The sequence below is a fragment of the Trichechus manatus genome, unplaced genomic scaffold (assembly GCF_000243295.1).
Source record: "Trichechus manatus latirostris isolate Lorelei unplaced genomic scaffold, TriManLat1.0 scaffold00038, whole genome shotgun sequence".
Taxonomy (NCBI): domain Eukaryota; kingdom Metazoa; phylum Chordata; class Mammalia; order Sirenia; family Trichechidae; genus Trichechus; species Trichechus manatus.
Window position 1 is genome coordinate 18819194 of NW_004443974.1, and position 16255 is coordinate 18835448.

Here is a 16255-nt window from a genome sequence, read left to right on the forward strand (position 1 = left end):
AGACATGCTAAAGTCACATCCATGACCCCTGTTTAAGAACCTCTTACAGAAATTGATTGGTTAGCTCAAATAAGTAGAGTACTTTCATTAACGAGACCATTGGAGTTTACTCTGTGTGAAGGTTAGTTTTAGGAAACCAGAAAACCATTTCAACATGTTTGGTTATGTACCCCTGGTGTTGGCCACTGTTTGAAGGTGGCTTTCATTGATCATAAAAGGAGGATTTTAGCCTGGTAAGTCTATTGAAAAAAAATTGTGTAAACATAATTTCCACTATTCAAAGGTCATTTAGTAGATAGTGTATTTTTTTATATACAATCTTTTACATCCAGATTTTCTAAACTATGGAAGAGAAACAACTAAACTTTGCAGTCTTCTTATTTTAATTATCTTCTCTTTATTTTTAAAATTGTATTCTGGTATAGTGTGAACATGCTACTCCAGGTTCTTTGCTACGGATTTTAAGATGTCAGTTAGTAAAGAACCATTCAGTATTCAAGTTTTGATTAACAAAAATTTTTAGGTTTTTTTTTTTTTTTTTTTTTCAAACGGTTATGTGAAGCTGTTTTATCTAGGGATATGATTGTAGTTTTTCTTTTTAGGCAGCCTGTAGATCAAAAAAATCATTTTTTGAGCTCGATAGTATCAGGTATTTGTTTAGTATGCATGATGAACAGTGCTTACTTGAGTGAGAAAGGTCATGTCTTGGAATATAAAGTCTATAACAGGGAGTCAGTAATTTTGACCTTGGTACAATCACATCAGAAGGGCTCCTTAATTGTAATAGAGATTTAAAGTAAATTAGAATTATTATGCCCAAGTCTAGTAGATTAGATAGTTATGAAGAACAGATAAGAATTTTAGGATTTGATTTGATCTGATTTTAAGAAACAATTACTATTGGTCATCTTAAATTTTAGATCAGGAAGGGATTGTGGATATTATCTAGACAAATCCTCTCCATTTTATATGATTGTATTTGAGGATGCAGCTCTACTCTGCCCTTTATGGTTGCTATGAGTCGGAATCGACTTGACAGCAATGGTTTTTTAGAGCCCTGGTGGTATAGTGGTTAAGGGCTCGGCTGCTAGCCAAAAGGTCGGCAGTTCAAATCCATCAGCTGCTCCTTGGAAACCCTATGGGGCAGTTCTGCTCTGACCTATAGGGTCACTATAAGTTGACACCGATTTGATGGCACCTAACAACAACAACCCCAAAGATGACATGACTTCCTCAAGGTTATAGAGCTAATAGTTGTCAGTTACTGCTATGCTAACAGTGGCTGGTTGTAGTTAAGTGCTAGATTTGTAATTGCTTTTTTACTTCCCTGAATTTACTGTATTGTTCCTAACTTACCTTTATAACTTACCTTTTTTGACCTTGTGATTGTACCGTGGTCAAAACTGCTGACTCCCTGCTATAGACTTTATATTCCAGAATACAACCTTTCTCACTCAGAAAATTGTATACAATAAATTTTAAATCTCATTATTTCTCTTAATTAAAAAATCATATTTAAAACCCCTTCCTGCTTGTCGTTCATAATGGAAGCCTAGCTGTTAAAGCATTGTCAAATGTCCATGAGCCTAATTTGTTTATGTGAAAATCTACGTAGCCTAAGATATTTTGGAATTGTTTCCCTGAATAAGTGATCTTGAAGTGTGGTGCGTTATATCAGTCTATATTTTTAAAAAGTTATTAACACTCATAGCCATGCAACAAGGAACAAAATTGTTAATTTTGTTTAGTTTTCATACTGTTCTTGTTCCTATTCCTTCTGTTCCAACAGAAAACCTTTTTCAACACTTTACAATTTTTTTAACATTTCAGGGAGGTGATACAGTGTTGTAGGAAGGGCATAGCCTTTGGATCCACACAGATCTATATTTTAAATCCCCATTCTGCCATTTACTAACTTCCTGACCTTCAAGTTATTTACCCTCACTGAGCCTCACTCTCCTCATTAGTAAGGTGAGGATAGTAATGTTTATCTTATATGATTAATGTGTGTGATTTAACACATGTATACAGTGAGCATAGTGGTTAGCTTACAATCAGTCACACAGTAAATATTAGTTTCTCTCCACAGGGGAAACTCCTGTGCCCCTCTTCCTACTCCCCTTTGCCCTTGGTGTTAGGGGTCCTCAAGACCACTCCCAGGTTCAGTGATTTTCTAGGAGAACTCAGTATATAGTTGTACGCTTATCTAAGGTTTATCACAGCAAAAGGATACAAAGCAAAATCAGTAAAGGAAAAAGGCACATGGGGTGAATTTGGAGGAAACCACGCACAAGCTTCCAAGAGTCCTCTCCCAGTGGTGTCAACACAGGATATGCTTAATTCCTCCTCCTCACATCATGACAACACGTGTGAAATGTTTGCCAGGGAAGCTTATTAGAAACTCAGTCCTCAAGAGTTTTATAGGGACTAACTAGTCATCTAGACACTGCCTAGCACATACAACAGAAAGAATCCAAGAGAGAAAGCAGGTGTTCAACATAAGCCACATTATTTGTACAAAACGTTTAGGCACAGTAAGCCACACTTATCAATTAGGGATGGTGGGAACACTCCCAAAATCCAAGTTGCCAGACAACAACCAAGGGCCAACCTTAGAAAAAGAATAGCAGTCTTAGGCCTGCGGTAATCCTTTTCTGCTTAGCCCTGTTTGCCAGTTCATTTGGATTACATGTTTTTTTGTGTTAAGAATGTGTGATTTACATGTTTCATGTGTTAATGAAAAATATCAAAAGAGATAGCATACTTGGTAAAGTAGAAAAAACCCTAGATTTAAATAAGATCTGATTTTGAGTATTAGTGCTACCAATTTTTAGCTATGTATACAGACTTCTGTGCGCTTTGTTTTCTTCATATATAGAAAGACAGAATTATAGCTATGCCGACTTTCCTTTAGGATTGTTTTGAGGATCAGATTAAATAAAATGTGAAAGTAAATGTGAAGAGATAAAGAAGCACATGCATAATACTGTGGCTATTTTTAATATTGGTGAGAATAACTTTTTACAGATTTGCAGATAACTTGGGTTTTTTATGATAATTATAAATTTGATTTGAAGGAAAGGATGGAAAAGCATTATGGTGGTTTAGCCCATATAATAAATTAGTATTTAGGTGGGTAGGGCCACATAATTGGCTTAAGTTTTTAACTTTTTTCCTTTCTGGTTCAATTTTACAGGCAACAGGTATTAAGGAGAAATCTCAGAAATGCAAAGAAAAGCAAGATGTTTTAGAGAGGAAAGATAAACATGTAAGATTTTATATTGAAATTTTGATTACATAATTTGCCGTAACTTTCGTTTTCAGGTCTGGATTGTAGGACAAATTCTTGTGTGGGACTTGTCCAAGAGCCTCCTCACACTCTATTTCTTACCTTAATATGTGAAGGAATCTAAGATTTGGAAGTAGAATAGTTGCATAGAGGACAGTTGGGAAATTTTTCTCAAAACTATTTATAGATTCGCATTATGATCTTTATACCTGGCCGGCTATAGTTTATTTTTAACAAGGTGATGGTAAAATTGGATTTGGTTATCTTAATAGCAGAGATTAAATTCTAAGGGATTGATTCTGTTTTTACTACACAGACGTAAACATTTCGTTACAAGAAATCGGTGATGACATTTCTGTAGAAAATATATATGTACTTTTTTTCATGATTGGAAGTATTCAGAGTATACTTAATTATAAAACTTTTCATCTTGATTACATTTTTATTGTTGAGTTTTAATCTGTTCTGATAATAGTCTTCATTTATAGGCATAATGTCTAGAAATAAAGATAGTTTATTTCAGATAATTTATTGCTAAGGAAAATCCTGTTTTAAATTTCAGTTTATACTTAGCAAAGTTTAAAACTTAAGAGGGGGTACGTTTTTCTCTCCTTTCGAAAAGATCAACTAGGGAAGTATATATTTGGAGAAAGATAGTCAAGGAGATTTCATGAATAGAACATGTTTTTTGTTCTGCTTCCTTTAATATTTCTTCAGCTTTATCTTTAAACTTCTGAATTGAATTTTGACTTTCAGCAATCATGTTTGTTCATTTCCAGGAGCATTTTCTTATTCTATGATTATTCCTAATTCATACTCTCCTGTTTTATTTTTTTTTTAATGTATGCTTTTCATGTCTTTGAGAATATAAATTAAAAGTTTTTCTTTTATCTTTTTTTCTTTCCTAATTAGTTTTTTCTTTTTTTCCTTGTTTCTGTTTCTTCTTGAAGTTTTTCCTTGTCTTTGGTTGTTTGCTTATGGTTAAGAGTAGGGCTCTTAAAAGCTGGTTATGAATTCTTTGTGCATGGGTAGAGCTTGATGGCAAATTTATTTTAGTATGATTGGGCAAGAGAATGGAGCCCAGGTGGCACAGTGATTAAGAGCTCAGCAGCTAACTAAAAGGTTGGTGGTTCAAATCCACCAACCACTCCTTAGAAATCCTGTGGTGCAGTTCTGCCCTGTCCTATAGGGTCACTATGAGTCGGAATCTACTGGATGGCAGTGGGTTTTTTGGGCAAGAAAGTGAGTTCTTTTGTTAACAGATCCTCAGACATATGTGGGGTTCTTTTTTCCATGTCCATTCAAAGACTGAATTTTGAATTACCTGCCTTAAGGGTACGTACATAATTTTAAGCATTCCTGGTGGTTCAGCATCACCCTAATCTCCCAGTTTCCAGCCTTGCCCCTTTTTCTTGGCCCTTATCTTCAGGTCCCAAACCTCTCTTATTTAATTTCTCCAGAGAATAAACCTTAAATTTCTATGGCAGAAGCTTGGCTGGCTGTCAGTATTATGCGCTCAAGGGTGAGTGTATGGGTGTGTGTATGTATGTATGTAAGGAATTGGGGTAGGAGGTAGGATAAGGATGATTTTGTTCTATGTGATATCTTTTATACTTGGCATTTGCTAATCTTACGATTCTATGGGTTTTAAAGAATCAACTCTCTTGTCCCTTTTTCTTTCACTCACCCTTTAGAATGATTCCTATTGTAGGTGAGTTAATTAATTTTCCCTCTACTATTTCTCATCTTCTGAATATTTATTAAAATCTCTTATTTGCTGATCCCTTTGTCCTTCTGGAATTAAACCCTTTTTACTCCGTTTGTATTATTTTATCCTGTAGGGTTTAGGAGGGAAAAGTCATAAACATTCATCTTTAAAAACCCACCTTGAATAGAAGTTACCAGGTTAATAGTTTTCCTAATGTGAACCATCCTTGCATTTCTGTCATGAATCTTACTTGGTACAGTCATGTGTCGCTTAATGTCCACTATATGTTCTGTGAAATGGGATGTTATATGATTTGAATATTGTGTGAACACCACTGAGCCCACTGTTCCTCCAGCTTGTTTGCACTGGGCCTTATCCAGAGTGGAAATTCCTTTCCGTTTTTATGAATGACAGATTCTTTAACAATTCATCATCACAACCTGTTTCAGCCAGCCTGTCCCCACGGCAATAGCCCCTTACCCAGCACAATCATTGGCTGGCTTGGAGAATGTATCCGTTGAGATACTCATTGTTTGTATCCATTAGCAAAGCTATATGGATACTATAGTGTACCTGTATTGACTAAATGGCCACAATACTGTACACAATACAGTACTGTATTTCAGCTAATGTGTCTGGCAAGGTAATACATTGGTTAAGTAGGTTAATACTGTACAATACTGTCTACATAATATAATTATGTCTGCTATGTCCTGTTCACCAATCAGAATTTCTGAACTCTACTATAACCTTATGGGACCACAGACATATATGCAGTCAAATGTTGCCTGAACAGATGGTTATGTGGCACATGACTGTATTTTAATACATTCCTGGGTTCAAGTAGCGAGTCTTTAATTTAGAATTTTTGCACCTTGTGAGATTGGCCTATAATTTTATTTTTGTACCATCCTTGACTGGTTTTGTTTTCAGGGCATAGTCCTTACGTCAATTTGGCTAACATCTATTCCTCTAAAAATTACCAGTTTCATTTAGATTTCCAATTTATTTTTACAAAGTTTATAGTACTCATCTACAATTTTTAAACTCATTTTTCTGTCTGTACTCTCCTCTTTTCATCAATTATGTTTATATATCCATTTTCTTTTTTTTTGCTTGTATTTGCCAAGATTTGTCACTTGTAGTAAATAGTCTTTTCAAATAATCGTGTTTTTAATCAACCTGTCTATTTTTATTATCTATTTAATTAATTTCTGCTTTTATCTTTCTTAATTTTGTTTTTTTTTCTGCTTTGTTTGGGTATTTTAAAAAAATGTTTTAAAGGTCTTGAATTAAAAGTTAGTTCTTTTATTTTTAGCCCTTCTTGATTTTTAACAAATCCCTTTGTCTTAGTTTGCTAGTGCTGCTGTAACAGTAATACCACAAGTGGTAACTAAGAAACAGAAATTTATTTTTCATACTTTAGAGGGCTAGAAGTCTGCATTCAGGGCACCATCTGTGGGGAAGACTCTCTCTGTCTGCTGAGAAAATCCTCAGCTTCTCTAGCATTCTTCTTGGCATTGAACTCTTCCTTGTCAGTCTCCAACTGGCATCTATCTTACCCCTTTGTGCTTGCTTCTCTGTGTGTCTAATCTGCTCTTTTTATATCTTAGAGGTCATTAGGTTTGAGATGCACCTTACAATAATAATGGCCTAATTAACATAACAAAACCCTATTCCCAAATGTGATGACATCCACAGGTATTAGAAAAACCAAACCCATTGCAGTAAAGTCATAACGACCCTATAGGACAGAGTAGAACTGCCCGATAAGATTTCCAAGGAGTGTCTGGTGGATTTGAACTGCTGACCTTTTGGTTAGCAGCCGAGCTATTAACCACTTCGCCACCAGGGCTCCAACTCCTAAATAACCTTAAATGAATAAAAACATTAAAATGAAAATTATAAAATCTTAAACTGAAAAAACAAAAAGAACACTACATATCAACACATGTGAGATATAGTCAAATGATCACCTTTAAATGCTGTTATGGGAGTTCTGGTGGCCCGGTGGTTAAGAGTTCAGCTGCTAACCACTTGGCAGTTTGAATCCACCAGCCAGCCGCTCCTTGGAAACCCTATGGGACGGTTCTGCTCTGTCCTGGAGGGTTGCTGTGAGTTGGAATTGACTCGACGGTAATGAGTTTGGGAGTTACAATTATTGTCTTAATTCCTAAGTATATGGAATTTTTTTATGCTGTCTTTTTATGTAGAACTCTAATTATATTACTTTCTGGTGAGTAAATGTGGCCTGTATGATTTTTTTTTTTTAAGAATTTTTTGAGACTTCCTTTGGTGTTTTTAAATGCTCTCTTCCTTGTTTTTTTGCCTACTTAATGTATCCATTTTAAAAATAAAGTGTCTATATCTTCTTTGAGTGCATTTTTCTGTTTTTCCTTACATAGTCAGCCTCCATACCTGCAGGTTCTACCTCTGCAGATTCAACCAACCACTGCTCAAAAATATTAGAAAAAAATAAGTTTCAAAAGCAAAACTTGAATTTGCCACACCCTGAGCGCTACACTGAATCCACGCAAATGAAGGGATGTGTAGGCTTCCCCTGCTGTAGCCTCCCTCCACTTCACACATCCTCAGTCTCTCTTGTTGGAACATTATTCGCCTCACTGTCTTTAGTTTGCTACTTGTGTTGTGTGCATCCTTTGAATCTGTGAAAAAATGTCTCCTAAAAAACAATAAAGTTGTCAAAGCAATCCCTCACAGGCTAATTGTGAGGGGGCTGAGCGGAGCAGAGGAAAGAGTTTAAGGCTAGTAAGGGCTGGCTGGCTAGCTTTGTAAAGCCCTACAGCCTCAAAAACTTCAAGATCACGGCAAATCAGTATCATCTGAGGTCCAGACAGCGTCATTGTTCCCAGAAGAGCTCAAGAAACTCATAGAAGAGAAAGGCTACCTTCCAGAACAAGTCTTCAGTTGTGATGAAACAACTATTTACATAGCATTTACATTGTATTAGATATTATAAGTAATCTAGAGATGATTTAAAGTATTCGTGAGGATGTGCGTAGGTTATATGCAATTACTATGCCATTTTATTTAAGAGACTTGAGCGTCCTCGGATTTTGGTATCTGTGGGGTGTCCTAGAACCGGTACCCCTCGGATACTGAGGGACGACTGTAGTTACATTAGTTTTTGCTTCCTAGATTTTGAAGCTTTGTTGTTTACTATATTACCAAACCAACCAGTTGCTGTCAAGTCTAACTCATGACAACCCCATGTGTTTATTACCATAGCAGTTTTTAAATTAATATTTTCATTCGTTTTTGTTCTTTTTGCATCATTTTTGATTTACTTTGTCTGCTGTAAATAATATATAGTGGATTTTGTTTTGAATTTTTTTTAGTTCAGTGTGAGACTCTTTTTCTATCAATAAACGAGTGTAACCAGCTCACATTTACTGTTAAATTTTGTACTTACTATGCTTTTTATTTGATTCTTCTTGTTCTTCTTTTCTACATTCTGTTGCTGTTGATCAGGGGTTTCTTACACAGTTTTTTTTTTTCCTATATGTTGAAAGTTACATATTCTAGGCCTATTCTTGTAGAGATTACTCTTAAAGTTTAAATAACACGTTTTTCTAATAAATGTAAGAGTTATTCAGTGTTTTTATTCTTCTACCTGAGTAAGATAAAAATTTTAGCAAGCTTTTATTTTCTCTTCCTCCATCTGAATGTCAATATCATAAGAAACTTTACTTGTCAGTTAGTGAACAAATAAAGATACAGGAAGTCTGGCAGGAGTGGCATTCTAATTTTAGCTGGTTACCTTTAGTGAGAAAAACGCCCATGTTCTTAGACTGTTATTTGCATTTTAAAAAATATAAATATATTTTCAACACATACTACTACAAAAGCTGCATTAATGAGGAAAAAAAACAATCTCAAGCACTAACCTACTTTTGTTTTTATTAGATTGAGGAACTGCAGCAGGCTTTAATAGTAAAACAAAATGAAGAGCATGACCGGCAGAGAAGAATAAGTAATACCCGCAAAATGATAGAGGATTTGCAGAATGAACTAAAGACCACGGAAAACTGTGAAAATCTTCAGCCCCAGATTGATGCCATCACAAATGATCTGAGACGAGTTCAAGATGAAAAGGCGTTATGTGAAAGCGAGATAATTGATAAACGAAGAGAGAGGGAGACTCTTGAGAAAGAGAAAAAGAGTAAGTTTATTAAACTTAAGGTGAAGAGATGTTTATAAAATGGAGATATATCTCAGATGGGCATTCTTCTTCTTCTAATATCATTTCTTTAAAATGTTCACATCTCCTTGTTGAAGAAGCTCTGCTTCATTCTTCCAGCCCAGTCCTTTATTACCCAGATCCTTTGTGTACTGTGATTTGCTACTGGCTGACCACTGTCTTATGTCAGATTACTGCAGTTTATTTAATTCTCTTAAAATGCTTAGCTTTATTTTCCTTACACAATCACTTACTGTTATTTCTCAGATCAGATTTAAGCTCTTTATTCTAGCCTTCGTCATAGCCTTCCGTAAGTTTTCCTCCTCAAAACCTGTCCAATTTCATCTTTGCTTTTCTTTTCTATAAATCAGGTGGATAGATCTATAGCATTATTCAGATAGAAGAGACCTTATATTCTGTAAGCTAAATATATAGAGCTAAAATCTGTAACAGGAGCCCTGGTGGCACACTGCTTAAGGGCTTAGCTGTTAACCGAAAGGTCAGTGGCTCGAACCCACACAGTGGCTCCATGAGAGAAAAGACCTGGCAATCTGCTCCCATAAATATTACAGCCTAGGAAACCCTATTGGACAGTTCTCTCTGTCCTGTAGCGTCACTATGAGTTGGAATCAACAACACACAAAAACAATATCTGTAACAAAAACTCCATTTGTATATGTTTATCAAAGTACTACATGGATATGGTTAAAAAAAAAAGGCACTAGAACAGAAGGATAACCCCTTTCCCACTTCCAGACTCACTTTCAAGGGTAACCACTTTTAACTATTTTAGCAGTTTTTGCCAATAGTTCTTCCATATATTTATATTATATTCTTATTTCACTATTGTTTATCAATTTTAGACATTGTGTTTTGATATTTAGTTACACTAGATGTAGATTTTTAGCTCACAACACCTCTCTTCCCTATATTTTAATTCCTCAAATGAGATTATTATGTTAATAGTAATTATTGTAAATCATTAACATTTATTAATATTGATTTGTTATAAGTGATAGGCTCTTTTTTTGGTTATATACAATTTTCAGTATTGCTTGATATAGTACACTTTGTAAACTAAAAATATTGACACTCCCATCCTTCCATTTCATTTTCCTGCCTTTTCATATTCAAAATTTTCTCCTCTGTTCTCTGGCTTTTATATTTTCAACACTGAAGACATTTAAATTTTGTTATAAATTAGTTTAAAACCATAATTAAGTTTTATGTGCTATGTTTATGGGTTAATTTTAGAATCTAGAAGTACTGAGTATTGCTTATGTTATTACCAACAATGAAACTTGTTCATAGTATAGCTATGTAGTGTATTATGATTACATTTCCTGAGAGCTTTTTAAAGGTTTTAATAGACCTTTTTAACACCATTTTCTTAAATTGGAAAAAACAAAACAAAATGAGGCATGTCTTGAGTTCTGGAGCCTTCCATCTAAACTAATTGTTCTCTAGGCCTTCTGCACGGCTGTCATCTGAGATTATTCTCCATGCCCATCATGTATTGGATAAACCTATTCCTGCATCTCATGTCTTCCTTTTTTTTTTTTTTTTTTTAACATTCCTCCCTTATCTTATTAGATTACATCTTCAGGTAACCTCTTATGAAGAGATATTAGGGAATTAATTTCAGTCTTTGCATCTGAAAATATCTTTATTTCATTATCTTTTTAGTCTTGATTTTGTTTTATGTATAATTCTAGGTTGAAAATTTTTCTGTCAGAATTTTGAAGGCCTACCACCGCTGTTTTCTGATAGGAAATCTAGCATTTTTTTTCTTTCTTTTATAGGTGACTTATTTTTTCTTTCTAATAGCTTAAGGATTTTCTTATATCCTGGGCATTTGGAAGTTTTACAATGATTTGTTCAAGGTGGATTATTTTCATTATGCTGAATACTTGCTGAGTGGCCTTTGTAACCTTCAGATCTAGGATATTCTTTTGTATTATTAATAGGTTAATTCACTAAGGTTTTGGAAGAAACAGTGCTTTGTTTTATTTTCCAATTTTAGGTGTATGTGATCTTATTAAACGTTTTGACAATCTTATGAATCAAAAGGAAGATAAGCTGAGACAGAGGTACCGTGACACATATGATGCTGTTTTGTGGCTAAGAAATAACAGAGAGAAATTTAAGCAAAGAGTCTGTGAACCCATAATGCTCACGGTAGGAAATTTTGTTCTTCTTGGTAGCATCTGTTAGTTTTATTAATGTAATCATCGTAATTTTTGTTATAAGAATTAGTTAGTCCTGTTAACTCTCTAGGATCACTGGTAGCTCAGTGATTAAAGTGGTTGGCTGCTAATAGAAAGGTTGGCCCTTCAAATCCGCCAGCTGCTCTGCGGGAGGAAGATGTGGCAGTCTGCTTCCATAAAGATTACAGCCTTGGAAACCCTATGGGACAGTTTTCCTTTGTCCTGTAGGGTCATTATGAGTCGGAATTGAGTCAACAGCAGCGAGTTTGGTTTCAGTGGGATATTAACGCCTTGTTTTTTGCTTATAACATTTGTTTCATCTGGCATACTGCTAAATCCATACATGAACTTTTTAAAAGGGCCTATGATGAGTGAGGGTAATAACTATCATAAAACCTGTGTATGTTTTATAAAAAGAGGTATGAAACTAGCAGCTTACTGACCAAGAATCATATATAAAATTAGCTTTGCTGTCTGGTTCCTCTAACAATTGCTATTCTTAAAGTATAGCAGACCATAGATTAAAATCTGCAAAAGGGGTAGAAAACTACTATAAATAAATAAGTTGACAAGGAACACCTGACAGAATAGCCAAGAAAATCACCTGCTCCAAAAATAGAGCATTCTGAGAATTCTGAGAATGACATCATAAACATTTCATAGATCTTAATTTGTATTTAGTGAATCATTTTAATCAGTTGTGGCCATGAGTTTACTAGGAAGATTTCCATCTAAAATATTTAATAAGTTTGGCCACTTAAAAGGATGAAAAACTATATTTCTTGATAATGATATGTTAGATGTAGATACATATATAAACTTAAAAATTTATTCAAAAATGACTCAGATTATTTTTGCTAGTTGTTTTTTTCTTTAGTAGAGAATTCACTATGTTTCTTTTAAATAAAACACTTCTTGCAGCATTCATGAAAAGTTCTATTTTCTGTATCACGTTTGTGTCATACTTTTATGAAAGTAATTTTACATCTTTTTTGTTTTTATTATATCTTACATATATTAGCAAAATTAATACACAAAGTTGGTTGTGACAGTTTCTGCCTGTTTCTTGATGTTTCTGTGGGAGGATGGAAGCGTGGCGCTTCTTACTCCACCATCTTGCATACATTTACATTTTAAAATACATTTAAATCTTTGAGATAAAGTAATATATTCTACTGTTTTACCTTCCCTGGCCTCACCTTTCCTACAGCCTCCCTCTATCTGTGTCCACACACACAGTTACCTAACTCTTCAGGGTTTTATTTTTTTTACAAATTTTCATTCAATTCCGTTTTTTCTAATTCCCTGTGATTTCTTCTTTAACCCTTAATTATTTAGAGATGTGTTGGTTAACTTCCACACACATGAGAATTTTCTAGGTATCTTTTTCCCTCTTTTCGTTTTTTTTAAATTGTACTTTAGATGAATGTTTACAGAGCAAATTAGTTTGTCATTACACAGTTGAGACACATATTGTTTTGTGACATTGGTTCCCAACCCCATGACATGTCAATACTCTCCCCTTCTCGACCTTGTGTTCCCTGTTACCAGCTTTCCTGTCTGCTCCTGCCTTCTTGTCCTTGCCCCTGAGCCGGTGTGCCATTTAGTCTCATTTTGTTTTATGGCTCTGTCTAATCTTTGGCTGAAGGGTGAACTTCAGGATTGACTTCAGTACTGAGTTAAAAGGGCATCCAGGGGCCATACTCTGGGGGTTTCTCCAGTCTCTGTCAGACCAGTAAGTCTGGTTTTTTTTGTGCTAACTTTTCAATGTTTTGTTAAAATGCTACCATATCCGTAAGCAATATCTAAACTTAAAATTTTGGTCATCTAGCTTGTCAATTAGCTGTCTACTTCCATAAATTATTTCTAATAATTCCAATCTAGAATTGGAGACGTGTACTAAGATTTATTTACAGATTGACGCCTCATAGTAGTGCTTATAATAGCAGAACTATGGCGGAAAGAACAAATTTCCAAAGGTACCCATTAGTTAACTAAATTATTCTATATCCTTACAGTAAAATACTATGTAAGACATTAAAAATGTCTCTATTTACTAATATTAAAGGACATTTATGACATGTTAATGAATTATAAAACAGGTTATGGAATAGGACATATAGAAAGATTTCATTTAAAAAAACTGTGAAACAGGAGGCTGCCTTCAACCACCAGATCATCTTGGAGTGCTACGCCCCTGTGTCTATCTGTGTCTTACTGCTTTGACCATGGAGATGTGACTTTGAAGACCTTTGCCAAATATTTTCTTCGTCAGTCTCATGAGGAGGAGTATACATGCTAAGAAACTGACGAAGCTGCAGAACCAGCGGAGTGGCTAAATCTTCCTTCAGGCTTTCAAGAATTCGGATTGTGATTGGGAGAGCAGGCGGAATGCAATGAGAGTGCATTACACTTGGAAGAAAATGTGAATCAGTCACTACTAGAAGTGCATAAACTGGCCACTGACAAAAATTCATTACCTGAATGAGCAGGTGAAATCCATCAAAGAATTGGATGACCATATAACCAACTTATACAAGATGGGGCCCCTGGAATCTGACATGGCAGACTATCACTGATATTACACCTTGGGAGACAGTGATAATGAGAACTAACTCCTAGGCTGGCTTATCTATAGCTATTAAAAAAGATGACTTCCCATGGTCATATTGGGATTACTTTTAAGCTATAAGTAAGTTGCACCAAACATCCACTTACATTTTTTTCCATTTGTACCATTCTTTTCATTAAAGTAATTTGGAACCAAAAAAAAAAAGTGAGACAATAGACATTAAATGTTCCTAGTGTTTATCTCTGTGTGGTGGTATTAATTTTTTTGTTTTTGTATCTGTTTTCCCATTTTTCTACAATCATTGATATAAAATAAAGAGTAATATTGGCCAACATTCTCTTTTAATCCACATTTTTTCCTTTGAGGTATATTCTGTTCCATCATACTCATTTTACAAATCAAGGTATTAAAGCTCAGAGATGTAAATACTTGATGAAGGTCATATGTAAGATACATGATATAGTGCGTAAATACCTTCTCTTTCATAAAGCTTCAGTTTTTTCAAGAAAGTTGATTTCCATCTGCTAGAGGTAATTTACTTGTCCTCTAAAATTCCATAGGTAGCACTTTTTATATACCTCTGTATGGAACTTTAGCATGCTCTGCTTTTCAGCGTACTCATCTGCAATAAAGAATAGATTGTCCTCTTCTTGAGGCCAATTTTTGTTTCTGACCTATCTTGGTATCTTATATATTGAACCTTGCATGCAGAATTGCCTAATCAGTTAACACTTTTTTTCAGTTATGCTCTGGTGGTACAAAACTAGGGTTTCACTTGAAGGCACTAATAGTTATATTTAAGCCATAGCAAGCCCCCCCCCCATTAGTTTCATGAAGTTTTATTCATTTCTTTATGTTTTGTGCCTATCTGTTATTTCTGTGTATAGTATGAAGTCTTCTATGGAAGTTTGGGGGTAAATGAGAAATTTTTATGCTGCTAGGTCACCATCTAAGACAGTTTCAAGTATTTTCAGTGAATTAACCAAAAAGGAACTTAAGTATTAAACAAAAAACAATTGCCACTAGTCTACCCTGACTTACAGCAACCTCCTTTGTGTCAGAGTACAACTGTGCTCAATACGGTTTTCAATGGCTAATTTTTTTTCCCCAAAAGTAGATCACCAGGCCTTTCTTCCGAGGTGGCCCTGGGTGAGCTTGAACTTCCAACCTTCCTGTTTGCAGCCGAACATGTTAACCGTTTGCACCACCCAGGGACTCCATCCAGTTGCCATAGAGTTGATTACGACTCAGGGCATCCCCGTGTGTGTCAGACTAGAACTGTGCCGATATGCATCAGGTGCTGTTAGAGTCTTAGCTTTTGTTTAACTGTGTGTCAGATGTTTGTGGATAAATTAGAATAAGTCGGTGTTTTAAAATGTTGACCCTTAGATACCACTTTTTTTCTTTTTGGTTATTTTCTCAGGTATTAAATTTAATCTGTTAAAAACATGTTCTAGTAATCAGTTTGGGCTTCATGAAAATCAACGGATTTTTTTCTTTTTTTTTTTGTTTAGATCAATATGAAAGATAATAAAAATGCCAAATATATTGAAAATCATATTCCATCAAATGACTTGAGAGCGTTTGTATTTGAAGCCCAAGAAGATATGGAGGTTTTCCTCAAAGAGGCAAGTACTAACTAACAATACTTTAACCCATTTGGCACTTACCTTTCAGTGCTTAAATTTTTAACTTCACTAGAGCAAAATGTGATATACAAATTACAGCAGTTAACTTATGTAAAATCACTCAATTTTGGTTATTCTTCCCTGTTTATACCATTATTAGGAAATTAATTTTTTTGTAGGAGGAAAAGATAATCCATAATTTCATTGGTCACAGGTTTTAAAATTATCATGTGGAATTAATATGAAGAGTAATTCTGTTGTATTCTTTTAAGGGAAAGAAACATGGTGGACATCCTTTTTGGAAATGTATTGAAATGAACTCAGTTTTTGTTTGGAAAGGGGAGCATTATGATGTTGTTGCTTATTAATATAAATAAAACCTCTTTAAAAAGAATGAGAATCCTGTATCTGGTCAGAAGGCACTGCTGACTGAGACTATAAGCTACTGAAATACGGAATGGCTTCGTAGTTAAGAGGACAAACTGCAGCCAGGCTGTTAGGATTTGAGTTCTGCTTTGCTACTGAATTGACTGTGCAAAACCCAACAACAGCTAAGTTGGGCAACTTACCTGAATGCTTTGTGTTTCAGTTTCCTTGTCTATAAAATGAGAGTAATATTACCTATTTCATAAGGTAGTTGTGAGGATTAA

General features: G+C 34.8%; 1 protein-coding gene across 4 annotated transcripts in view; it reads left to right on the forward strand.

Moving 5' to 3' along the window:
• SMC5 (structural maintenance of chromosomes 5) overlaps positions 1-16255 on the forward strand; it is a 103057-nt gene that overhangs the window by 29755 nt on the left and 57047 nt on the right. For all 4 annotated transcript variants that reach the window (XM_004375800.1, XM_023730851.1, XM_023730852.1 and 1 more), the window contains 4 exons: positions 3197-3268; positions 8925-9180; positions 11222-11376; positions 15492-15605. In XM_004375800.1, coding sequence (XP_004375857.1) covers positions 3197-3268; positions 8925-9180; positions 11222-11376; positions 15492-15605 — 597 coding nt within the window. The remainder of the gene's footprint in view (positions 1-3196; positions 3269-8924; positions 9181-11221; positions 11377-15491; positions 15606-16255) is intronic.